At 28.9% G+C, this 26,945-nt stretch overlaps 2 protein-coding genes across 12 annotated transcripts in view; one reads left to right on the top strand and one right to left on the bottom strand.

The window, feature by feature from the left end:
• Window positions 1-22,119, top strand: part of LOC122632650 (inositol 1,4,5-trisphosphate receptor) — a 30,954-nt gene extending 8,835 nt beyond the window's left edge. The window contains exons 3-45 of one of the 9 annotated variants that reach the window (XM_043819727.1): window positions 3,673-3,743; window positions 3,877-3,992; window positions 4,097-4,183; window positions 4,664-5,297; window positions 5,398-5,609; window positions 5,747-6,073; window positions 6,150-6,296; window positions 6,371-6,672; window positions 6,756-6,870; window positions 6,942-7,117; window positions 7,214-7,369; window positions 7,481-7,631; window positions 7,753-7,900; window positions 8,231-8,257; window positions 8,501-8,846; window positions 8,913-9,078; window positions 9,150-9,369; window positions 9,463-10,004; window positions 10,086-10,201; window positions 10,288-10,423; window positions 10,516-10,773; window positions 12,375-12,452; window positions 13,223-13,343; window positions 13,464-13,606; window positions 14,019-14,206; window positions 14,280-14,391; window positions 14,762-14,866; window positions 16,486-16,603; window positions 16,712-16,944; window positions 17,045-17,186; window positions 17,270-17,556; window positions 17,643-18,152; window positions 18,222-18,371; window positions 18,456-18,771; window positions 18,883-19,055; window positions 19,137-19,301; window positions 19,405-19,585; window positions 19,680-19,772; window positions 19,866-20,038; window positions 20,114-20,279; window positions 20,346-20,506; window positions 20,579-20,740; window positions 20,815-22,119. In XM_043819727.1, coding sequence (XP_043675662.1) covers window positions 3,673-3,743; window positions 3,877-3,992; window positions 4,097-4,183; window positions 4,664-5,297; window positions 5,398-5,609; window positions 5,747-6,073; window positions 6,150-6,296; window positions 6,371-6,672; window positions 6,756-6,870; window positions 6,942-7,117; window positions 7,214-7,369; window positions 7,481-7,631; window positions 7,753-7,900; window positions 8,231-8,257; window positions 8,501-8,846; window positions 8,913-9,078; window positions 9,150-9,369; window positions 9,463-10,004; window positions 10,086-10,201; window positions 10,288-10,423; window positions 10,516-10,773; window positions 12,375-12,452; window positions 13,223-13,343; window positions 13,464-13,606; window positions 14,019-14,206; window positions 14,280-14,391; window positions 14,762-14,866; window positions 16,486-16,603; window positions 16,712-16,944; window positions 17,045-17,186; window positions 17,270-17,556; window positions 17,643-18,152; window positions 18,222-18,371; window positions 18,456-18,771; window positions 18,883-19,055; window positions 19,137-19,301; window positions 19,405-19,585; window positions 19,680-19,772; window positions 19,866-20,038; window positions 20,114-20,279; window positions 20,346-20,506; window positions 20,579-20,740; window positions 20,815-20,889 — 8,305 coding nt within the window. In that variant the 3' untranslated portion in view covers window positions 20,890-22,119. Of the gene's footprint in view, window positions 1-3,672; window positions 3,744-3,876; window positions 3,993-4,096; window positions 4,184-4,663; window positions 5,298-5,397; window positions 5,610-5,746; window positions 6,074-6,149; window positions 6,297-6,370; window positions 6,673-6,755; window positions 6,871-6,941; window positions 7,118-7,213; window positions 7,370-7,480; window positions 7,632-7,752; window positions 7,901-8,230; window positions 8,258-8,500; window positions 8,847-8,912; window positions 9,079-9,149; window positions 9,370-9,462; window positions 10,005-10,085; window positions 10,202-10,287; window positions 10,424-10,515; window positions 10,774-12,374; window positions 12,453-13,222; window positions 13,344-13,463; window positions 13,607-14,018; window positions 14,207-14,279; window positions 14,392-14,761; window positions 14,867-16,485; window positions 16,604-16,711; window positions 16,945-17,044; window positions 17,187-17,269; window positions 17,557-17,642; window positions 18,153-18,221; window positions 18,372-18,455; window positions 18,772-18,882; window positions 19,056-19,136; window positions 19,302-19,404; window positions 19,586-19,679; window positions 19,773-19,865; window positions 20,039-20,113; window positions 20,280-20,345; window positions 20,507-20,578; window positions 20,741-20,814 lie in introns of those variants that run through there. The other 8 variants (XM_043819728.1, XM_043819729.1, XM_043819730.1 and 5 more) reach the window with 8 other exon arrangements.
• A 1,496-nt stretch (window positions 22,120-23,615) lies between these two features.
• LOC122632240 overlaps window positions 23,616-26,945 on the bottom strand; it is a 151,189-nt gene continuing 147,859 nt past the window's right edge. For all 3 annotated transcript variants that reach the window (XM_043818816.1, XM_043818815.1, XM_043818817.1), the window contains exons 17-18: window positions 26,399-26,540; window positions 23,616-26,120 (exon numbers count right to left, since the gene is read on the bottom strand). In XM_043818816.1, coding sequence (XP_043674751.1) covers window positions 25,925-26,120; window positions 26,399-26,540 — 338 coding nt within the window. In that variant the 3' untranslated portion in view covers window positions 23,616-25,924. The remainder of the gene's footprint in view (window positions 26,121-26,398; window positions 26,541-26,945) is intronic.

The following is a 26,945-nucleotide window of genomic DNA, read 5'->3' as shown; positions in this document are numbered from 1 at the left end:
TTTCGTAAGAGCAGATACATATTTTTACATTGAAATTTTGCGACGCGTAGCAGCTTTCTTTACCACGCTCGTGTATCTACTGTTTATTATACACATACATACGTGTATTCTGCATTAAATATAAATCGTGCTAGGAGGAGATGAACGGAGGCGTCGTAAAGATAGGATGTCGATAACGGGGAGTGGCAATAAAGCGATCTCTTTGTAATCAACCTCTTCCCGTACTCTACGCTCGATTACAAAGTACTAACGAGAATACTTTAAGTTGAAGGAAAATATGAGGAGAACAGTATGTAAGTGATAATGGCTATTGAAGAGAGAAAGAGAGAAAAAAGAAGAAGAAAAAAACGAGATATATAAATTCGAGATAGTTTAAATATTTCTATCGATCCTGAAATTTTTATGTTTCTCGAGGGTTTTTTTTCAGAATTGTGAGAATGATCGTAGGGAATGTCTCCGATGAAAATAAAAAAAATTTCTCACATTTTCTTTATCGTCGCGAACACCTTTTTTCTCATGGGATTATTCGCGAATCGTTCGTTCTTTCGGTGAACACGGGGGTGGGAGGGGCGAGGGGCAGGGGGAGGAAAGGAGAAGAGATATATAAGTGGTTTAAGAAAATAGGTCAGGTACACTTTGCTCACTTCGGTAGCATTCATCGGTATGAATGGGTTCTTAAATAAGATCTTACCGATATTATCGTAAATCTCGTTTGTTCAATAGTGTTTCCTATGATACAATGAAGATTCTCTCACTAGCTCGTTTCATAGTTATATACAGATTTCTCTATGGACATTGCGTTTGGCTACATAGAAACTTTCGTGTTTTACGAGTTTTCAATGAAAGAATATTTTTCAAATGGTAGAAACAATGGAGATAATGGACGATTCGTTCAGCAACATTTGAAGTATCCTATTTGAATGTTAAATACAAAGGATAGAATCATTGTTTCCGTCGTCCTTTAAAATCAATAAATTCGTCTTTCTTGACGTATTATCTTATTAAAAAGTTCAAACGAAAATTTGGTTTATCTCGCGATAGTAAAATATTTAACATTGTGTTTTCTCATTACCTTTAAATTACGGCATTTGACTTTCGTTAATCATTGTATTATAGATCATGTTAGTACTTGTCCGTTGTCAATAGCAATATGTAAGTTCGGCGCGCACTAATTTGGCGCAGCTGAATAGAACATAATTAATGTCAGCGGGAGAATACTAGGTTACGCTCGAAATTAGAGATTGTCAGATATTCCGATATCTCACCGTTCTCTCTGTCTATAGGTTAAAGTTATTACGTTGTTAATTATATGCTATGATTGAAACATTCCATTTCCATTTTTCGATCCTTTCAATTTCTTAATAAGTAATATTTGCGATATATTTGATATCGTGTATGTCTATATTCGAACAAACAATAATTAATTTAACTTTGTTATGTATTATTAATTATGTATTATTCTCTGTAGGTCCTTTCTTCTTCTTCTTCTTCTTCTTCTTTTTCTTTTTTTTTTTTTGAATTAAAACGTTCGTAATTTTTCATTACTTCAATTTTTTTTTTCAATTTTACGATAACCACTCTCAGAGTTTGAAACGTTGACTTTTCGAAAGTAACTTTATTCGCGTTGCCCTCTCGGAAGCTCGTCGTCATTTACGAAGGGATTCATTTGCGGTTTTATTCGCGCTCGAGTTCGTCTTCCGCTCTATTTCCGGTGCCTTAACACCAAGCACAACATCGTCGATGATAATCCTCTCTGTAATCGCAGCAGCATCAGCTTGTTACACATATCGTATATATTATATGCCTATGTATGTATATATGCATGTATCTATACATGTATGTATGTATGCATGCATACATGTATGTACGTACGTACGTATGTATATATGTATATATGTATGTATGTATGTATTTATGTATGTATGTATATATGTATATATCTATGTATGTATGTAGTTGCATCCTCTCTCGTCACACGTTTCTAACACGACACGTCGCCAGAAATAACAATATATCGGTTTTTGCTCACGTCGCCCTTTTCCTTCGATATCCGATCTTCTCTTATCTCTATGCAATATCGTTCGGTGTCATTTCATCCGATTTATTTACATATTATTATAGTTACGATTAAAGAAAAAACAGAAAAAAGAAACGAAGAAAAAGAAGATGGATATATTTCGCTTCGTACGAAATTAACATCCATTACTACTTTGTGACTAATTTTCTCGATAGAATTTATCAACGACTGGGCTAGTAACACCGGAAGAGGAAGTTTCTCTTTGATATATATATATATTTTTTCTGCTTTCTACATAATAGCTTTATATAATTGAAACGTCTTGTACATTCGCGATACACTCGTATTTCTTTTTTTTTTCTTCTTAATTTTAATTAAAAAAATTTTTGTCTTCGTTTTATTTCTCTTTTATTTTTATTTCTTTTTGTAAATAAAAGTGCTTTTTCCGGGATTGATTTTTTTTTCTTTCTGTCTCCTGCTGGCGTTTATTAAAGCGTTAAATTGTAAATCTATCGTATTAATGTACGGAGATTGGATAGGCGATATAAATAGAGATTTCATAAAGCGTAATTTTTCTCTCTTCTTTTTTTTTTTTATCTGAGAAGATAAAGAAAATATCTGATGAAATACGAAATGATAAACAGTCGATATAATATTATATTAGAAACGTCATAGGCCGGGTCAACCTTTGGAAAAGAGCTTAGTTGTAGAGTGAGAACCCTAAACGCAATCTTGTTAGTAAACCAGGTGAAGCTTATATATTCTCTTGTCGAGCGTCAACAAACAATATGTTTACGGATAGTTATTGTGTTCCAAGAAAATACCTTACATAGATATACATATGTACATCGTCACTGTGCATATTCTCGACACGGTTTAATACAGCGTGAAATATAAAATGATCGATTTAAATTAAAGGGAAGAAAACTCGTGGTTATTTCATGGGATTTTTAGAAATAGACATTACCCTTGAAAATTTATATTCGAGTGTCACAGATTTAACGTATAAGAGCGTTAATTGGTTTATTGCTTCGATGTTTGCGATAGCATAGTCTGAGATCGACGAAGTGATGACTCAATTTGCACGTTGGTTTGATTAATAGATCTATCCAACCATTTGTAATTACATTTAGCTATCCTAAATGACCGATCATTGAAAAGTATCGTCTCTATACCATATTCATTGCATATTGCATAACGTGTATATTGTAGCGATATTATATTTTACAAAATTAAATGTCCGATCGAAAATTTTATAAAATCGAATTATTATGTATTTTTTACAAATAGGATAAATTCGAACTTTCGAAATTTAACATTCTGTTAAATGAATGTGATATTTTTTTTTTTTCATTAATTAATACATAAATCAATATACATTCCTTCTCCTCGCAAGTTTATGATTTACCTATATCTATAAGTTCGTACCGTTTCTCGTACAGCTTTAAAGCCCGGGGAGAGATGTAGCCTTCCCCAATATTGATCCACAAGATGGTTTCATTCCATCTGGACCACGTTTATCTAACGACAATTTTACTTTATTACATGTAATAATATTTCAATGGAATTTTTAGTCATTCTCGATCGTCACGTTACAACATTTTGTTTATATTGATACGTTTTTTCTTCTTTTTCTTTTCCTCTTTTTTTTCCAGATTGGTAGACGACAGATGCGTCGTGTGTCCAGAAGCTGGAGATTTGACGAATCCACCAAAAAAGTTCAGAGGTGATTATTATTTGTCAATGAAATTAAGTTTGTTTAGGTACACTCAATATAACAAGGGAAGTTTAATGTTACCCGTATTTTTTTTTCTTTCTCTTTTTCGTTTTCTTTTTTTCTTTTTCTTTTTTTTTTGTAGATTGCCTCTTCAAGATATGTCCTATGAATCGTTATTCCGCCCAAAAGCAATTTTGGAAGGCGGCAAAGCAAAGTGGCAGTTCCGGTACAGACGCTGGATTATTGAAAAGACTTCACGTAAATTGCTTACTTTTTTTCTTTTCCATTGATTATAGTTGGATTAATTAATTTATAGATTTAAGAAATAACACGAAGAATATTTTTCGTTAATGATTCTTTAGCATGCCGCAGAAATCGAAAAAAAGCAAAATGAAACCGAGAATAAAAAATTGTTGGGCTCCGTCGTCTCCTATGGCAACGTCGTTCAGGTAAAATATTTTATTTCGTTATATCGCTCTAATACACACGCACACACACACACACACACACACACACACACATATATTCTTTCAATATTTTTTCTCAAACGGTTTCTATTTCTTTTTACTCAAAGTATGTATGATAATAGTAATAATAGTAATTAATTTTCTATCGTATCGTACGCCGAAGAAGACCGCAGATACCATTAGCGATTAATTTAATTAACATTGTACGATAAAGCAAGGGTACTCTCGACGCATTCAAGCGATTTTATTAGATTTCGTCTCTTGGAAAATGTTCCTGGAGGCGTCAGCCTTCATTGACAAAGATATAACGTCACGATACAAGTCAATCTTCTTTGTCTCCCTATTAAAATGCGATCGTGCGATTCAAAACGTCTTACCTCTCAGTAAAATCTTGCAAAAAAAAATTTTTTCTTTTCCGGTATAAATTTATCGATGTTTATTATTGTACATATATATTTTCAGCTTTTGCATTTGAAGTCAAATAAGTTTTTGACCGTTAACAAGAGATTACCGGCGCTTCTTGAGAAGAACGCAATGAGGGTATATCTAGATGCAAATGGGAACGAAGGTTCTTGGCTTTACATAATGCCATTTTATAAATTGCGAAGTGACGGCGACAGCGTTGTCGTTGGCGATAAGGTGATATTAGAACCGGTGAATGCTGGAAGACAAGGACTTCATGTAGCAGCCAATTACGAGCTGAGCGATAATCCTGGATGTAAAGAAGTGAATGTCGTTAATTCGTCAACATCCTGGAAAGTGACACTCTTTATGGAGCATAGAGAGAATCAAGAAGAGATACTTAAGGGTGGCGACGTCGTTAGACTCTTTCATGCCGAGCAGGAAAAATTTTTAACGATGGACGAATATAAAAAGAAACAACACGTTTTCCTTAGAACAACAGGAAGGACTAGTGCGACTGCTGCTACTAGTAGTAAAGCATTATGGGAAGTGGAAGTTGTGCAACATGATCCTTGCAGAGGTGGAGCAGGACATTGGAATTCTCTTTTCAGATTCAAGCATTTAGCAACAGGTCAATATCTTGCTGCTGAGATTGATACGGACGAGCCTTATGAGACCAATAATAGCAAGCGTGGTAAGATAGAGATGTATTCGTGGAATCGTAGAAAATCTGGCTAAATATTTATCTTAGATATTCCTAGAGATTATAATAACATGTTCTTTTTACTTAATAGATTCTGCTGTTCAAGTTTATAGATTGGTCTCAGTACCACACAGCAACGAGATTAGTTCTTTATTCGAATTAGATCCAACCACATTAACGAGGGGTGATAGTTTAGTACCTCAATCTTCCTTCGTTAGGTTACACCATATATGTACAAATACGTGGGTTCACTCGACGAGTGTACCGATTGACAAGGATGATGAAAAGCCAGTAATGTCCAAGGTATCTCATCGCATATATATATATATATATATATATATATATATATATATATATATACTTGTTAATCCGTATGAGTGTCATATCTTGTCCATAGTTTCGAACGTTAATAAACTATTTTTCACTTGTATTTTGAAAAGGTGGGTTGTGCTTTAAACAAAGAAGACAAAGAGGCTTTTGCATTGAGATCTGTATCACCGGTAGAGGTACGAGATTTAGATTTTGCAAACGATGCCTGTAAAGTTTTAGCATCCATAAACTGTAAATTGGAGAAGGGTACGATTTCTCACAATGAACGGAGGGCCGTAACTAGTTTATTGCAAGATATAGTTTATTTTATTGCGGGACTAGAAAACGAGCAAAATAAATCCGAGGCGTTGGAGTTAATCGTAACGAATGCAGTTAGAGATCGACAAAAGTTACTCCGAGAACAATATATTCTGGGTCAATTATTTAAGATACTTCAGGTATTGTGGTATTATCTAAGTATTAAATAAAATGTGGTTGTGTAAGGCTGTATGCGCTAAGAAATAAGAATTTCAGGCACCGTTTTTAGAGTCGGCCGAAGGTGAGGGACCATTTCTTAGAATAGAGGAACTTAACGATCCAAGACATGCACCGTACAAATATATGTTTCGATTGTGTTATCGTATACTTAGATTGTCGCAACAGGATTACAGAAAAAATCAGGTACATTTAGAACATCAAATAGCAAATTTGTTTATTTTGCTTATTCCTATATTTATTTAAAACTCGGCTCGTAGGAATATATTGCCAAACATTTTGCTTTCATGCAAAAACAAATTGGATACGATATATTGGCAGAGGATACGATCACAGCTCTTTTACACAATAATCGAAAATTATTAGAAAAGCATATTACAGCTGCCGAAATCGAGACGTTCGTAGGTCTTGTGAGAAAAAATATGCACAATTGGGAATCTAGATTTTTAGATTATTTATCGGATTTATGTATCTCCAATAAGAAAGCAATTGCCGTAACACAGGAATTGATATGTAAAAGTGTACTCAGCGAAAAAAATAAGGATATTCTCCTAGAGACCAGGTAAGAAATTGTTTATTTAATTTATATTTACGTAACTATTAGTTCGTAATAATACGTATATTTGAATCAAATTTTTTCTATAGGATGATGAAGGTTAAAACTGAAATGAAAATGATTGATCAAAAGCAAGACAATGACGAGCCTCAAATAATCGTTAAAGAGAAAGATGAAGTATATCTTTTCTGGAACAATGCAACGGTTGGTAATGTTTTTTGAACTCGTATAACGCGTGAAAAAATATATGGCTTATTTATTAATTTACATTACAGAAATCAAAATCTTTATGTGAGTTAGCAAAGAACGCTAAGCTGGGTAATTTACTAGGACCAGCAATTTTGGATTATTACAGACATCAATTGAACTTGTTTAGCAATATGTGTCTTAACAGGCAGTATTTAGCACTTAACAATTTGTCACCGCATTTGGATATAGATCTCATACTTAAGTAGGTTCATTAGTGTCCATTGTAATTATTCGATAATCACGGAATTATATATATATATATATATTTTTTCTTTTATGATTGTAAATTTTTTTTTAGATGTATGGAAGATGCAACTGTACCATATGAATTGCGTGCTTCGTTTAGTCGACTTATGTTACATCTTCATGTGGATAGAGATCCACAAGAACAAGTGACACCAGTAAAGTATGCCCGTCTTTGGTCCGAAATTCCATTAAAAATGAGCATTAATGAGTACGTGATGAAATTAAAATGTTTTTTTTATATTATTTATATTAACTTTTTGTTCTTTCTTCGTATTATTTCATCTTACGTTCCTTTATCACAAATTCTTCAAAATTTTAGTTACGATACAAATAAAATGCCCGACGAAAATAAAGAAGCCGTTCGCGTAAAATTTAGTTCGACAATAAAATTCGTGGAAGATTATCTCTGCAATGTTGTTGCAAAGATGTGGTCTTTTGCAGATCAAGAACAAAATAAGCTTACGTTTGAGGTAAATAAAATGAATTCATTCATAATATATATCTTCTCTAAAATAATAAAAATTATTAAATAATTATATCTATATTAGTAATATAATAAATGGTGTTTTTTTTCTTTGTTTTTGTTTTCAGGTGGTTAAATTAGCACGCGATTTAATTTATTTTGGATTCTATAGCTTTAACGATCTGTTAAGATTAACTAAAACGTTATTAAGTATCTTGGATTGTGTCTCTGAAAATGATTTCATTGATGGGAAAATACCAACCGGAGAAATTGACTGTGAGTTTATTTATATATTATAAATATATTATTGTAATATATTTATTTAGTGTAATTTATATGAGATCAGTATTTGAATTTTATAATTTTGGTTAATCATCCTTATTCCCTTATATATTTTAATCGTGTTTCCCATATTATTTGCATGATTGTAAATTTGGGAATTTAATGGTATTTCATGAAACCTTGTGATAAAAATTAAATTTTGAGAAATGTTGTTCCTTGATATATAATTGTATATATATTTTCCTCTAATCATCCTTTTGTTTCTGTAATGTATCATCCAATAATATATGTAACTAACTACCTGATTTTCTGAATATTTCTTAGCTGAGTCTATGGATTCTGAAGAGGCAGGTAATATTCTATTAGGTCCTATAAAATGATAATTAATGTATAAATAATAATCATTCTGTTTATTGCTAGATGATACATAGTTCGTTGATATATTCGGCCGTTATATTTATACGTGTATTATTAGTGTTTGTAATGTGTTAATTGTTATCGATAAAATGAAATTAATTTATACAATAAAAACATGAAATAATTTATATAATAAAGATTGTAGACAGTAAATAACGTTATCGTATATTTTAATAGCCGAAGGAGGAGTTCTCCGATGTATTGGAGATATGGGTGCTGTGATGACAAGTTTAACTTTAGGACCAGCTGGACAAGTATTAGCTGGAAGTTCATCTCCGAGGCCGAAAACTACTTCAAAAAAAGAATATCCCTTGGTGATGGACACCAAATTAAAAATAATTGAAATACTTCAGTTTATTCTCGACGTTCGATTGGACTATAGAATTTCATGTTTATTAAGCATTTTCAAACAAGAATTCGATGAAACTGAAAAAGCTTCGGGTCAAGACTTAAGTCAACTTTGTCAGAAAACTATCGATTTGGAATCCATTGGAACACAAGCCGAAGGAATCTTTGGAAGCAGGTAAATTCGATTATATTTTGATGATAAAGCTAATAAATTAATTATTAAAAAAAATATATTATTTAGTGAAGAATGTGTGGCATTGGATCTAGATGGTTTAGGTGGCAGAACATTTTTACGCGTTTTACTTCATCTAGCAATGCACGATTATCCACCTTTAGTATCCGGAGCTTTGCATTTATTATTTAGACACTTTAGTCAAAGGCAAGAAGTATTGCAAGCTTTTAAACAGGTTTGTCATTTGAATATAATGTGAAATGATTTAATGTTAGAACTTTTTATTAAAATCATTTCGATTGTTAGGTACAATTATTAGTCTCGGATAGCGATGTTGAATCGTACAAGCAAATTAAAGCAGATTTAGATGTTTTACGACAATCGGTTGAGAAATCTGAGCTTTGGGTGTACAAGTCAAAAGCTACGGAAGAACATGGAAATAAAAAGAAGAAGAGCAAAGAGGACGAAGAAGATTCTTCGACGCCTCGTAAAGCACCGCCACAGTTGTCTACGTCGGATAAAAAAGGTTTCTTTGTGGAAAAAATATTGTTTATATCAAAATCGTGATTGTACTAAAATTATGATTATACTAAATTCGAATTTGAACGCGTTGTTACAGGATCTGCAATTGATTTAGATATTGGTCCACCATTAAGTGTGGATCAAGCCGAGGAATATAAAAAAATTCAACAAATATTAATACGAATGAATAAGCTGTGTATCCAAACGATACCGGGTGGACAAATAAAGCCACGTAAACACGAACAAAGACTTTTGCGTAATGTTGGTGTGCATACCGTTGTATTAGATCTATTACAAGTCCCTTTTGATGATACAGAAGATGTTAGAATGAATGAACTGATGCGTTTGGCACATGATTTCTTGCAAAATTTTTGTCTGGGCAATCAACAGAATCAGGTTCTGTTACACAAACAATTAGATCTATTTTTAAATCCTGGTATACGAGAGGCTCAAACAGTATGTAGCATTTTTCAAGACAATTCTACTCTTTGCAATGAAGTGAGTGTTAAAGTGATTCAGCACTTTGTCCATTGCATAGAAACACATGGGAAACATGTGCAATATTTAAGATTCCTTCAAACTATCGTGAAAGCAGAAAATCAGTTTATAAGAAAATGTCAGGAAATGGTGATGCAAGAGGTGAGCTATAAATATATATTTAAATGCAAGGAGAATTTATAACAATTTTATTTTTTTATTCTAACAATTTTATTTTTCTAGCTTGTTCAAGCGGGAGAGGACGTTTTGGTTTTTTATAACGACAGAGCTTCATTTAATCAATTCGTGGAAATGATGCGATCGGAAAGACATAGAATGGATGAAAGTAGTCCACTTAAGTAATTAAAATAAAATTAAGTTTATTTAATGGAATTAATTTCAAAATTTTTACTTTCAATAACACATTTATCATTTAATTTTAAAGATATCACGTTGAATTGGTGAAGTTATTAGCTTGTTGTACCATGGGTAAAAATGTTAATACCGAGATCAAATGTCATAGTCTTTTACCGCTCGATGATATCGTTGCTATGGTATCACATCCGGATTGTATACCAGAGGTAATAAGAATAATATGTATATTTTACGTATATTTTCAATTATAGTTATTAATATTTAATATTCATTATAATATATATATATATATCAATAGGTGAAGGAAGCTTACATCAATTTCCTTAACCATTGTTACATAGATACTGAAGTAGAGATGAAAGAAATTTATAATTCCAATCATATGTGGTCCTTATTCGAAAAGTCGTTTATTGTAGATATGACATTGATAGCAACACCTAAAAATGATCAACAAGATGCAGATATTGCTTTAGAGAATTATGTAACAAGCTGTTTAATGAATATCATTACTACGTTCTTCAGCAGTCCATTTTCCGATCAGAGTACGACGGTCCAGGTAGTGTATTTTTATTTTTTATAACAAAATAAAAATTTCTTACGGTTTATTATATTTTATTTGTTATTCTGTATATTTTTCCATTGTTTATTCGGATATATATATATATGAAATTTTTAATTTTTTTCGTTATATATACTGTAAAATAAACTTTTTGTGCCTATTTCTAAATATATATATAATCTGTTTTATACAGTAATATATCAAATACTTCATGTTTAAATCATGTCGAAAATTTATGTGAATCATTTTTCTTTCTTCTTTATAAACATATTCTGTTTAAATCAATATATATATATATATATATATATATATATATATATATATATATATATATATAGCACCAAGATTATTTCTTCGAAATAATGGCACATTTTATTTATACTGTTATAATTAATTTGTTAATGTATAAAACCGTTTCCCTACGTTTTAAATATATCAATTAAAAGACTAAACAGCAAGAATGGCTTTCAAATTTAGTCATTTTCGCGTAAAAAAAATAACTTTCTGGATATTTAATGAATTATGTAAATGCATGTGCTTATGACAACTTAAGATATTTGATACTAATTGAATTTAGTAAACAATCAAACAATTATAATACATTGGAGTCGGTATAAACAATTAGCGATGAATAATAGTATTACGAGTTTTATGGGTGTTACACTATACTAGAAAATTAGTATTTCAGCGATCTCATTCTGCTACAGTAGTTTCAAGAATATTGTATTGTATTATGTTTTTATTTTATGTTTCATTATATGACTGAAGTTCTTCGAAAATGAGGTAATTGTAGCAATAAATATCAATGAATTATAGACTTAGAAGTAAAACTTTGATCGAATTGCTAGTATTATTTTAAATATGTAAATATAAAATAGATAAAAACACAGACGAATTTTAATGGAGGGAAGAAATTTAGATGATGAGAAGAAAACCATATAGAATAATGTAAATATATAATATTTAATATTGTTAGGTAATTTTTGTTTTCAGGAATAAGAGAACAGGATGATAGAACAAGTTAGAGAAGATAGATTAATTAAAAAAATGCATTTTGAATTAGTTATAAAAAATAAATATACATATTCATTTTATATCATAATCTATGCTTTGCATGTTACATACACTAACCATTCATTCATCAACCAAGTACATATCATAGGCACATTGAAGATGTTATTTAACTCAGAATCATTTTTTTTTTCCGAAATATTTTTCATCTTCTTTTTTCTCCATTTTTTCCCATTTTTCCATTTTATCCATTTGTTCATGTTTCTATAATTTTATCATTAACTTTGAATCGAACTTCGATTAGTAATTATATTCAATTAATATTACGAATTTATAGGAATACGTAGAAGTATATCATCAAATTCATATTTATCCATTTTATGTAATATAAAATACATTAGTAGTCTGATATAATATATATGATGACATCATTAATATTATTTGATATGTGCTTGGTCATTATTGATTGCACCAGCGGCATGTTCTGTGTTTTTGGCATGCAATACCTGGCCTTCTTGAATCAACAACATGGGTTTACTGGGTCTATGTACTGGGTCTGTAATGGTGGTGGGTTGATTTACTAATAGAAACAACTGCACGAGGCTAGACTTTATTGGAGCATCAAGGAATGTGACCGGAATATTGACAATAATCTTGCAACTTATGTGAGTATTAATAGTAGAGTGCTGTCTTGGCCTAAGAACACAAGAATTGTACAAACACACTCACATTACTTATGTGATAAGTTTAAGAATAAAATAGTATATATTTCCAAGAATAATGTAAGTGTAGATGTTTTTGATAGAAAATACTCTTTCGTTGCATATTCTCGTATAAATAATAAAATTTTTAAAGTAAATATTTTTTTTTTTAAAGAAAAAATAAATTTTAATGTATTCATATACGTTTATAACTATAAAATAATTTTTATTATTACAATAATTATATTATAATGTTGATATTTTTAATAATAGTTGCAAGTCTTGTAACGCAACTTTGTAATTAAAATAGTTATTATAAATATGCAGTTTGTTTTTACAATTAGTAACGTTGACAAGTGATGTTTGTAATTGACAGCATGAGTTTTAATATGGGTATAATATGTAATATATATATATATATATATATATATATATATATATATATACATATACACACACACATAGATATATGTACATATTTTATGCAACAAAGAGTTTCAGTGTACTATTAAAATTACATTTTAAACTCTTTATTATAAATTTTACAAAATTATATGTACATTATAATTACAATTTATATTTAAAAACACATAACACACACTAATACAATAGAAGCACTCACATGATCGTACTTATTCAATTTTTTCTCATTTTGTTTGTCATTTATATTAAAAATTTCGTTTTAAAAATTATTTACACAACAATTGATTACTTTTTTTTTTGTTAATTATTAGACCCGACAGCCTATATTTGTCCAGTTACTTCATGCAGCATTTAAAGTATCACAATGTATATGGTTGAATGCAGGGCAAAGATTTAATGTAGAAAATTGTATAAGAACTTTATCCGACGTTGGTAAGTTGTAAAAATATAATAGAAAATTTATACTTATTTTTTTACGATTTATTACGATTATTTATTAATTATTTAAATAATTATGTAAGCTCGAATAATATTTTACGTTCTAAATTTTAGCTAAGGGAAGAGGTATTGCCATCCCTACTGATCTAGAAAGTCAAGTTGCATCTATGTTTAATAAAGCAGCGATGCTTAGTAGACAAACAAGTAAATGGCTTCAAGCTGCTAAACAACCGAAAATAGAGCGTACTCAGAGTCAGGTAATTATAGAAACATTAATAATTTGTACTTAAATATTTCTTATATATTTATGATGTTATAATAAGTTTCCTTAAATGCATAGAGTGATATGCTTTTGATGGACAGCTGTAAAGATGAGGTAAAAGTTGTACAGAACTCTTAGCATTAGTACGAATTATTAGATTCTTACGTATATTTTTGAAATATTAGTTCATTACATAATTGAATATATATATATATATATATATATATATATATATATATATAATTTTCAGCAACGAGATGTATATTAGTAATATTAGTAAAAATCTGCTCTATACAAAAATTAAGTTACATTACTTTAGTCGCACATTTATAGGAAAGTCGTGATAAAAATAATATTTATTTATGCCCGAATTATATTGTAATAATATAATCGTTTTTTTTCCGTAGGTGATGCGTCTGGATCGTAGTATTATAGAAGGTTTACAAGACATAGTATGTTTATTAGAAGAACAACTTAAACCATTGGTACAATCAGAATTATCCTTGTTGGTTGACATCCTCTATCGACCGGAACTTTTATTTCCAGCAGCAACTGAAGCTAGAAAACGATGTGGAAATGGTGGATTTATTAGGAGGTATTATCTTTTAAATATCGTTGTTTTCATAATTTGTAGCGCCGTATAGATTTAGTCCTATTTAATATTTTAGATTGATCAAGCATACCGAAAAATTACTTGAAGAAAAAGAAGAAAAATTGTGTGTAAAGGTATTAAAAACTCTTCGAGAAATGATGGCGATTGATCCCGAATACGGGGAAAAAGTAAGTTTCGTAACTTCTTTTTTGCACGAAATTCGAGTTATAGAAATCATTTAAGTATAAGGAATAATATAACTCATAACATTAAGAAATTGGATATTCAGTATAGTTAATAAAAGTGTGGTGTTTAGCCTTATCTTTTAAATTGCACTCTAGTCTTACAGAAAGCTGAATGTCCAATTATTCACTGCACTCTAGATGACCAATACACAAGTAGATATTTTTTATTTGCTAAAATAACGCGAAAATAAAACAAAAAAAAAAAACGTTAATAAGCTTTCTGAATATGCCATACAAAGTGTTACAATCCTTGGGTGAGTATGTCTCGTAGAATAGATATGTAGGTAAAGATGTTTTCACGCTGCGAACGAAGAATGAAGATATTTTGGAACATGCAGATTCAGAAAAGAAGACCGAATCTCAACTTGGAACAGATTCCAATGATCAATGTGATCGTCATATGACTCAGGAAGAGCGGGTAAAAATTAGTGTAGATAGAAACGGTATTTTAAGGGCACAACGTATATAATAAAACGATATAATAATCTATGTAATACATAAAAAAAAAAAATACATTGTGAACGATTATTAGATAATATATTTTTCAACGCATATTCAGATCTATTGAAAGCATCATTTCTATTAATGAATGCTTTAATTTGCAAAAAAACAATTAAATAATTTATATAAAGTAAAATTAAATTTTACATTTAAATAAGTATTCGCGCTGAGAGATAGAATAATAATGTACGTTGTGTAGAAATTTATTTCTGCACGTGCTCGATTTAATTTTGCATGTTATTTTTTAATATGCTATAATATTACAATTATGCTATTACTATTACAATTAGCGTTTTAATCACACTACATAATTACATTCACGTTTGCACTGATTCATTCAATTAATTAAATATTAGCATTGATATCATAAAAAAAAAAAAAAACATATTGTTAATGAAAATAATCGAAAAAAGTAACACCTGTATATTTACTCCGTTTAGTATTATGAATTCATTTGTTGTTTTCCATTTATGCTTTTCTCAGAAGGTGCATATGCATGTAAATATATACACATGTTCTGTTATTTATATTTATGTTCAAAATATATCTAATTATTCTAAACATAGTCTCTTTTGCTATTATAATATATACTTAAGAATTTCGTTTATAAATGGACGAACGTGTATATATATATATATACATACATATATTTAACATAGTTAGATATAGATGTGTAAATATGTATGGATTGAAAAGTTGATGTACCAATACAGAAGTAGATATCAAGTTTTTTCTTGAAATATTATAGTTAAAATAATTATTATTATGGAAAATTATTATCACATAAGAGGTAATATATTATGTTATATTAGATAAACCACTTATCAGGACTATTTTCAAAAATTTTTTCGTATCTAAAATTACGGATTTCTGTATGTAAAATTTTTGGTTTTGTAGATATAATTGTAAAAAAATATTTATCAATTACTTTTTATAATCATTATCAGTCTATATAAGTGGTCTGCATCATGCATAAATAGAAGTATTAATATCACGATGAAAAAAAGTGTATATAAATAGTAATGTATAAATTATTGCATTTTCTAGTGATACCGATTGTAATTTAATTATTTATTTTTTTAATGATATTTTCTTCATGCATTTTTTAAATTGTTATGAACTTTTATATGATCGTTATTCTTTTTTTTTTTTTTTTTTTTTTTTTAATTCCTCTAGTTGATTGATATAGACGATTAACAAAAAAACAAATTCGGAAATATTCTCTATTTTATTATTCATACAGTAATTCCTGACAACCAAACACAATTTTTTATCTTTTTTTCTATATTGCATCCGATATATGAATGTAAATAAAAACATCGTTTATACAGGTGTTCTATTAATAGCACACATATTTATCCTTATTCAATGCACTGTGAATGTAAATACACACACTTTACAACATTTACTGAAAATATTATTAGATGTACATTTTTGAGATAAAATTTTAATAAAGTAGTGCAATTGTATTGGTACATCATTTTAACGAAATTACTGTTTCCTGTATTGTTATAAAAATCTATTCCTTTTCTACAGGGTGATGCATTAAGGCATAATTTACTGACACGTTACTTCGGAAAAACTTTTATTCAGAAACCTGAAAATGTTGAAATTGGGGTATCCTGTACAATGGCCGTAACTCATGGACCAGGAGGTGACGAAAAAAAAAAATATTTTTATATTTAATATAATCATATATTTCTATTTTATACTAATATTGCATATTGATTTGTATATATACATATTGTATATATTTATATAGCCAAGATGTTGAGTCGTGCAGGACGGACTTTGCACGAAGTTCAAAGTCATTTGGATAAAGAAGGTGCTTCAGATTTGGTTGTAGAACTGGTTATTAAAAGTGTACACTCTCCTAGTATATTCGTAGAAGTTGTAGAATTAGGAATAGCCCTTTTGGAAGGTGGCAATCCGATTATACAAAAAAGTGTATTCAATAAATTGATGGGAGGTGATTTAAGTCAATCGTTTTTCAAGGTACCCTTTGATACTTACATTATAATATTATAGTTAATTAGATTGCACAATAAAAATTGCATAATAAAAAGATTTGTTTAATTCGTAATTTTTTAATCAGGTTTTTTACGATAAAATGAAAGATGCGCAACAAGAAATTAAGTCCACCGTGACGGTGAATACATCCGATATAACAGCAAAAACTAATGAAGATAAGGAACCAAATAAGGAAATAGAAAAAATATCAAGAAAACGTGCAACAGGTAGTTGATATTTTATTTTTATTATATGCATATACTATGATAAATATTTAATATCGTTTAAATGCTATATTATATATTTTTAGGTAAGCCTAATGGAATCGTTTGTACCGATGATTTACGAGATGATTTAAATACAACTACGGCGACTAATGCTCAAGCATACGGGAACACGCGTAATCTTATACCTGGAGAAGACGTAACAAATAATGCAGTGGAGGAAATAATTGGTGACAAATTAGAAAGAATACGTGCTGAACCTTCGGCTGGCGTTGAAAAAGATGACACTCAGCTTAGCGTAAAAGTATTAGTAATGCAACCAATTTTACGTTTTTTACAATTGTTGTGCGAAAATCATAATCATAATCTTCAGGTAATTCAATATAAACAAAAATAATGTACGTTTTACCGTCTTTTTTTTTGATTATCAAATCTTAATAATATTTTTATTATATTCAGAATTTTCTTCGCAATCAAAACAATAAAACCAATTTTAATTTGGTATCGGAAACACTAATGTTTCTTGATTGTATTTGTGGATCGACAACCGGTGGATTAGGTTTACTTGGATTATATATCAATGAAAATAATGTTGCATTAATTAATCAAACTTTGGAGACTTTGACGGAATATTGTCAAGGACCTTGTCATGATAATCAGAATTGCATCGCCATACACGAATCTAATGGTTTGGATATTATAACGGCTTTGATATTGAACGATATTAATCCTTTGGGTAAAACTAGAATGGATTTGGTATTGGAACTGAAAAATAATGCTAGTAAATTGTTATTGGCTATTATGGAAAGTAGAGGCGACAGCGAGAACGCTGAAAGAATATTATACAACATGAATCCAAAGCAATTAGTGGATGTGGCTTGTAGAGCATTTCACCAAGAATCATTGGATGATGTAACTGATATTGATGATTCATCAACTAATGGAGAGGAAGGGGTATCTCCTAAAGAGGTAAGATGATGCGGCATTAAAAAATCATCCGTCCATTATTTATTATATAATTAAAATTATCTGTTATAGGTCGGTCATAATATTTATATCTTATGTCATCAATTGGCTCAACATAATAAAGAGTTAGCAACGATGTTAAGGCCATCGGAAGAAAATAATGCCGATCCGAAAATCAATAAAGCATTGCAATACTATGCATCGCATACAGCTCAAATTGAGGTACGTTTTATTCAGGTCTATTCTATTTTCAAACCTTTCGATTTATATGATATATAAATTTAAAAGGTCAATCTTTTATTTCAGATTGTCAGGCATGATAGAACATTAGAACAAATAGTTTTTCCGATACCAGAAATATGCGAGCTTATTACCGTTGATACGAAGATTAAAGTGTTACATACCACTGAACGCGATGATCAAGGATCAAAAGTATCAGATTTCTTTGAAAGAACAGAGGATATGTTTAATGAAATGAAGTGGCAGAAGAAACTTAGAGGACAGCCAGTATTATTTTGGATGAGCAGTTACATGTCATTGTGGAGTAATATTTTGTTTAATTGTGCTGTCCTTATAAACCTCATTGTAGCATTCTTCTATCCATTTGTAGATTCTGTACCAAGTAAGTTTCATATATAAATAGAATAATTTAACTTAAGGAAAGTTTGAGATACAGTGAAAAAAAATATACTTTTAATATATATATATATATATTTTTTTTTTCATTTTATAGAACTTGGTTCTCATTTGTCAGCTCTTATTTGGGCTGTAATGCTATCATCCGCAGCTATTGTTATTACGTTACCACGGGAATCGGGTATACGTACATTAGTTGCATCAACAATTTTACGATTAATATTTTCTATAGGACCAGAACCAACTTTGTGGTTACTTGGATTTGTTACGGTACGAAATAGATTATATTTTGTTTTAATCGGGATATTAATAGATTCGTTTATTTTTTACATATCCTATTCCTTTTTTCAGATCGTTTTAAAGATTATTCACCTAATAAGTATTATAGGAAATCAGGGGACCCTAACTAAAAGTTTAGAACAAATAATTACAAATGGTGAAATATTATATCACGCGTCATACTTAATATTTTGTGTACTAGGACTTTTGATGCATCCATTTTTCTATTCGGTTTTGGTAAGCGTTTGCGAAGAAAATTTTTTTTTGTAAAGAACATTATATGTTACGTGTTTTGTAGGAAATTTAATTCTTTCTTTCTTTTTTTTTTTTTTTCTTTCAGCTTTTTGATGTGGTTTATCGAGAAGAAACATTGCTCAATGTAATAAGATCTGTAACGAGAAACGGAAGATCTATTATACTCACTGCTGTATTGGCTTTGATTTTAGTTTATATGTTTTCTATTATCGGATTTATGTTCTTTAAAGATGATTTTCTGGTCAGCGTGGACGAAGAAATTATTCGTAAGTTTATTTTTATAACGTGTTTGAGTGAGCTCTTCATAATTATTAAAGTAAATAATATATATTCGAGATATACATTGATTTAAATTTTTAGCAACACTTGATGATGAAACTACCAATACTTGTAAAATTAGTAATAGTGAAAAGTGTGAACCGAGTGAAACAATGTCACGATATATACGTGAAGGTTGGCTGTTTATTTAATTAATTATTGTTTCGATATAATTTTTTTAACGCGTTTTTATTATTTCAATAATTATTTCGCATGATGTCATTTTAGTTAACGAACAAGGAAATAACCAAGATTTGGTTAACATTGGGGGTGAAATAAAAGAACGGGCTTGTGATTCATTAGTTATGTGCATCGTTACAACATTGAATCAAGGTTTAAGAAATGGCGGAGGAATAGGTGATGTTTTAAGAGCACCATCAAGCACAGTAATATCATTTTGTGTTTGTATATAACTAATTTTTTTTTTACTAGTATTATACTTTTAATATAATATGTAAAATACATATAAATTACAGGAACCACTATTTGTTGCTAGAGTCGTATACGACTTACTATTCTTCTTCATAGTGATAATTATTGTTTTGAATCTCATATTTGGTGTTATTATCGATACGTTTGCTGATCTTAGATCAGAGAAACAACAAAAAGAATTGATTTTAAAGAATACTTGTTTTATTTGTGGTAAGTTTATGCAATAACGAATATGTAATTTATATATATATATATAATATAAATTTTTTTTCATAGGTTTAAATAGGTCAGCTTTTGATAATAAAACTGTATCTTTCGAAGAACATGTAAAACATGAACACAATATGTGGCATTACCTTTATTTCATCGTTTTAGTAAAGGTAAAAGATCCAACAGAATTTACAGGTCCGGAGTCGTACGTTTATGCAATGGTGAAGGTAATTATTTGCATATGTTAATAAGTATTCGATTATTGTTTATTTCTTGTAATATTTCATATGTTTATACAGGATAGAAATCTTGATTGGTTTCCACGATTAAGAGCAAAATCTTTAGCGGCTGACGAGGGTGAGGGAGAACAAGTAGAATTGAGAAGTTTACAATCACAATTAGAATCTACTCAGCAATTGGTAAAATGTCTTTCACAGCAACTTACAGAATTGCGTGATCAGGTATATCATTTTTTATTTATATTATTTACATAATTATTTGTATCGTTACATTTCTTTTTACATTTCCTCATTAGATGACGGAACAAAGAAAGCAAAAACAACGTCTCGGTCTTTTAAATTCTGCATCTCCGCTTTTACACAATATATAAACGCGGATTTGACAAATGCTACGGATGTAAAAGAAATATATATATATATATATATATATATATATTTAAAAATTTTAAATAAATATTTTAAATTTATACAGATATCTGTATACACATTATCTGTATAAATTTAAAACTAAGTTGTTATGTCCTTAGCCGTAGCTGCATTTTACCTTGATATTCTAAAAGGATACATGTCCATATGTTTCTGGCAAAATTTAAGGACATTAAAAATCGATAGGTAGGCATCTCGGAATATGCGTACGGTTTTGTTCCTAATTTTGAAGAAAATGATCTATATAATGAAATGATATGACATGGAGATATTAAGTATGATGCGGACTTCAGTTTTTTTTTTTTTTTTTTATTATTTATCATGCCATCTCAACTTATTATAATTTATATTATCTTGAAGATCTTATATTCTGATACTGAATCATTCATTTACATTACTTGAAATATCTAAACAATTATTATTATTATTATTTTTTTTTTCGTGAATACGAATAGTGAAAATAATTAAAAATAGCTATTCATACATGCGACTTAAGAAGGGATATCGTGAAAAGTATAAAAAAAAAGATTCTAATTTAAAGATTTATTATATTGATTTAGTAGGAGTGCAAGTAGTATGTAAGTAACTCGATTGACTTAAATGCAGCATTTTAATAGTGGTTTAAACAAATTTTTATCATTTACGTCAGATCTGTCTATTCAATTATAGCATTAAATTGAATGTGATTTATTGTTATTGCATTTAGAAAACGAATATATTATATATGAGAATCTAGTATTTAGCATCTCGTAAGAAATGAAACTTTCTTTTTTGCAAGTGATCGCTACGATTTATTTTTACTTTTATTCTATGACACATCACACAGTCATACTATTATAGCATAATACATTCTTCTTTTTTAATTAGATCTTGAAAGTCTATTTCATTGATAATAAAATTCAGCGATCACCTACGAAACAGACACGTTTTTCTTTCTCGATAGTTTGTGTATAAAGTTATATTTATATTTCTAAGCAAAGAAATATGAGATGTATTTCAGAATGATATGAAAGTACGTTTTCATTAGCGCACAATTTGTTATGCTTTTCATTTTAAATCGAATATTGTAGATTTAAAAAAAATTCAAATCTAAACAATTGTTATCTATGTTACACATATATACTATTGTGTTTCTTAATTGTTGATACTTGATGAATATGTTGCTTTATTGGGAATGTTGACTATTTTTTACATCATTTTATCCTTTAATGTAGAGATGTATACAAGAGAACTGAATGACATGTATAATTTTAAGAATATTAACATATACTAATATAATAAATTGCACCTGATAGTAATATATTCTAGAATGTATATATACATATGGAAAAAAGTTGAAAATGAATATTATTTGGAATATTGCTTTTACAGTCATTGATGTCAATGTTATATTATTGGTATCATGTACTTTATGCTATATACGTGTCGGATCTGATATCTATTATAGATCATATTGTAGATTTTAATTAAAGAAATTAGTGTATCACTGGTTAATAGCAGGTTTTTAAAAAATTAATAGATATATATATATATATTATATATATATATATATATATATATATATATATATATATATATATATATATATGAAAGATGAATACAATTCATTGGATTTAGCAACTTTTCTTAATTTATTTATCACAGTGCAATTATAAATATAAAATAATAATTCATAGGGATCAACTAAATATGGAATAAGAAATATAAAATGGTTATATATATACATATATATATATATATCGTAGTTTTGTGTGTTCAAAATTATATTATATGGAGCCGTTCATAATATCGAAAACAATTTATTATATAATTATGTTTTATTTTTTAGATATTCGTCAATTTTAATGTTTAAATAAAATACTTTGATACTTTTGTTGTTACTAAAGCATTCTAAATAAGCAATCTATTAGATTTTTTTTCTTCAAATTATTATTATTATTAGTTAAAATCTTTCTACATAAAGTACACATCTTTCATATTCTTCGAGTTACACGATGAACTTTCTATGTTTCAAAGATGTAATTTTTATATGATGTATATAGTTACATTGTTATATACATATATATACATATATATATATATGTGTTACAAATTAATTTTATTAATCCTATGTTTTTTTTTATTAAACGAATCTTTAAGTCAATTTTATATTATATGTATGCGAAGTTTGTAAATTAATATTATAGAATATTGTATGATAATAGATGGTAATGAGATGTATTACTTTCAAGTGTGCATTTTTTTATTTTATTATAAATAGAATATATATATATATGTATATATATATATGTATATATATATATATATATATATATATATATATATATAAAGTTGTATTAGTATTTCAATGTGAATAAATTTTATTCTTTTTTATCAAGTGCTATTTATATATGACAGACGAAACAAAAGATTTATTTATAAAGGAACAAGAAGATAGGAAAGAAAAGAGCGAATATTTTAGTTTACTTTATTTATACTTTATATGAAACAATTGACTATTTATTGTGACTTATATGTACGTAACTATTACATGTAACATGTATTTTTCCTATAAGTAAGACGTATCTTGTGCAAAATCGGTATTTTCACTTAAAGTGAAAAAATTTAAAAATCCTTTCAATCTAAATCGTTTCACACTTCTTTTTGTTTTTTTTTTCTTTTCATTTTTTTGTTTTTCCTTTTAATTAAGGTGAATACTCTTGAAATTTCTTCCTAAAAAGAGGCGACGAATAAATGTGAAATAGTTGCCGCTGTTTTCGGAGGAAGCACATAACCGATTTAACACACCAAATCACTCAAGTTGCATTTCTAAACTCTCGATGACTCATTAGAATAATTAAAACCTGTGCTTCTTTAATGTCATACAAGTCATCCGTTTAATACGCAGTCGGTGCTCGTTATACGCAGACTTTCGTCACAATTTTTTTTCTCTTTATTCTTTTTGACGAGATTAAAGATTTTACTCTGTATCGTTTCTTTTTTTTTTTTCTTATTCTTTTCAATTTTTTTTTTGTCTTTTTATTTTACAACACTCGAAAAAATTCATTCGCAATTACTAATTGGGACATAAACGTATGTATATATTAAATGGGGTACATCGAAAACTAGTCAGTCTTCATGAAGTTTTTACAACGAAATCTTACGTTAAAAAATAAATTCGGTATGCGTTATAGATAGCAAAAATTTCTGCAAAAAGATATGGAAGGATGGAAGTTACTATATTCTTTATAGGCCGCGTAGATAAGAAAGGTATTCTAAAAAAGTGTACAATCATCAAAATTTAATCTCAGTGCTATGAAATTAATGAGCATTCCCATTAATGTAAATCTTATAGATATTACGGTAATGAGATCGATGGGTTATTTGAAATTATTTCGTTTTCTTTTCCTAACGCGTTTTAGACGGATAGCGTAAGATGATTTTATAATCTTTTTTCTTCTTCTTTTCTTTTGTCTTTTTTCTCTTATCTTTTTTCTTGTAGCCGCGTATTAAACTGTTAATATTGTATTTCAATATCGTTAAATACTCTTTTTCTTTTCTTTTGTTATAAGCTTTAACATATGTTCTTGCTAATGACGTATTTAAGTAGCACTTTGTGTAAGAAATCTTTTTTTCTGTCAATGACCCATTGTCAAAGAATAACGAAGGCATAAAAGATTCATTGAATTATATAACAATTATAAATGCATAATTGCAACAAGAACGTTTTGTTGCTATCGATATGATCGCTCGTACTAAGATTTCTATACTAGAAACGAATTTTGCGTAGGAAGATGTGATAATCATGTGTCGATTAGCACAACATATATGTAACAATAAATTCGAAGGTGCCTCGGGTATAAAGCTCGTTCGTTAAAATACATTTGTTCCATTTCTTTTATCCATAGAATCGTGTGTTGCTATAAATATCAATGTCTTATAAGTATATATATATAATAATATATATATATATATATCTTATATATAATAATTTTCTGGCGACTTATATAATTCGTTTTATTCTGTACAAATCCTATTAAGTTTATGACGTATTTACAAAACTCCTTATATATCCCTTCTTTCTTTTTCTTTTTTCTTTTTCTTTTTTCTTTTTTCTTTTTCTTACGCGTCTAATTTGGCATTCGCGCTATAGAGAATGACGTGTGTGTTTTTCGATAATTCAAATCCGTGCATCGCCTTTGTTGCAAATCAATTTTCTATGTATATATGTATATGTATATTTGTATATATATATATGTATATATATATATATGTATATATATATATATATATATAATATTTACACTCATTGTGTGACTTCGAGCTTGATATAGCTTTTAGTTTTACAAGATAGTCGATTTTACGAGACGCTTCCATCTTCTTATTTTCTTTCTTTAATGTGATTTTATATTACGAGAACTTCTACGTGTGTGTATGTCGTATCAATTAATTTACCGACAATATTACAAAGAATTTTTTTACGAATCTATCCATGTTATCTAAATCATTTTTTTCTTCTTTTGTTTTCTTTATTTCATTCATTTTTTTTTTTTTGTTATTGTAGCAAACGATATTGGCAAATTTAAGTCCTATACGGATATACGTGCGAATACGGGTTTCCTTGTTATTTAAGATATTTCTTTATTCTTGATAAAAAAAAAAAAAAATGGTTATTCTCGGTAAAATAAAATTTACGAAACAGATTATACCGGTACATATTTGCCGATAGATTCGACAATAATTTCTTTGTAAAAAGTGATAATATAGTCGACTTTTGCAAAATCTCATATATCATGGTGACTTGATTAATTCTCTCTCTCTCTCTCTCTTTCTCTGTCTCTCTCTCTCTTTTTTTAAATTGTCAAAGTTACTTCAGGTTGAACGTTAACGCTCAGTCATTTCTTTCTCTTTATCGACATATTTTATATACACAACGTAAAATTAGGCTCGTTTAATTAACAGGAACGTGTAGATCGTGATTAGTCAAGGAATAGAAAGTCCTCAACAATCGATCGAATAGATCAATAATATCACGAGGAAGGTGAAAATAATTTTCTTTTCTGGCTTAATATTAATCGAGGAATCGCTAATATGATTCGGGGCTGGTGATGGTCCACTTTGTCGGGTATTTGCGATAACAGTATGGCTTCTCCACTTCATGGTATATTGAGGCGCTGTTCTACCCAAGGCTTGTAATCTATCGAAAAAAAGATAATATTAATAATTTAATAATGATTTATTATTAATTTTCTTCTTCTTTCTTTTTGTCCGACAAATAACACAAATAGTTTTCATTGTGGTTTACTCAAGTATATTTTACGAAGATCGATATATCTTTGTTAGTAAGCAGGATAAAAAAAAAAAATAAAATAAAGAAGAAGAACTATCTTTTAAACGAGATAATAGGGAAGGTCGTAAAAAACTTTAACAAAGTTCAATGGTTAATCGCTCGGAGTAGTTTGGTAAGAAACTTGCCTAACTACAGCGGTATTCTCCTTCCAAGGTAGCGTGAAATTTTTGTGCACGTCCCTCGAGCAAAATGTGTGCAATCTTTCTCCCGCGGGATCGCCGTTTTCGTTGTACTTATGTATGGTGAGATTCCATGCCGTACATGGTCCTAGAAAAATAGACAAACGTTGTTAAATATTTTATATCAACGATTGCTATTCTTTTGTCTCTGTGTGTCACCAATTATCAAACTTTCAAAGTTTAAAATTTGAAAAGTAGTTTCTAATTTCGAAATCGTTGTCGCTTTGATTTTGAAACTTGTTATAAAAAAAAAAAAAAAAAAAAAAAAATCCTCTTAATTTTGCATTTTGAAATTAATTATTGTTATAGTGTTCTTTCGCTACTCGACAATATCAATGGAATTTTTGAAGCTTTTCATAAGTACTATGTAAATATTTGTATACATGTACTAGAAAGAATGTTAGTAACATATTTGAAAGAAAAGAAAAAAAAAAAGCAGACAAACAAACAAACAATATAGAGGAAAGTATCGTGCATTTTTTATGAGAATATC

This window comes from Vespula pensylvanica, chromosome 10 (assembly GCF_014466175.1).
Source record: "Vespula pensylvanica isolate Volc-1 chromosome 10, ASM1446617v1, whole genome shotgun sequence".
NCBI lineage: Eukaryota > Metazoa > Arthropoda > Insecta > Hymenoptera > Vespidae > Vespula > Vespula pensylvanica.
The sequence above is the reverse complement of the archived record's forward strand: the minus strand, read 5'-3'. Positions and strand labels throughout refer to the sequence as shown.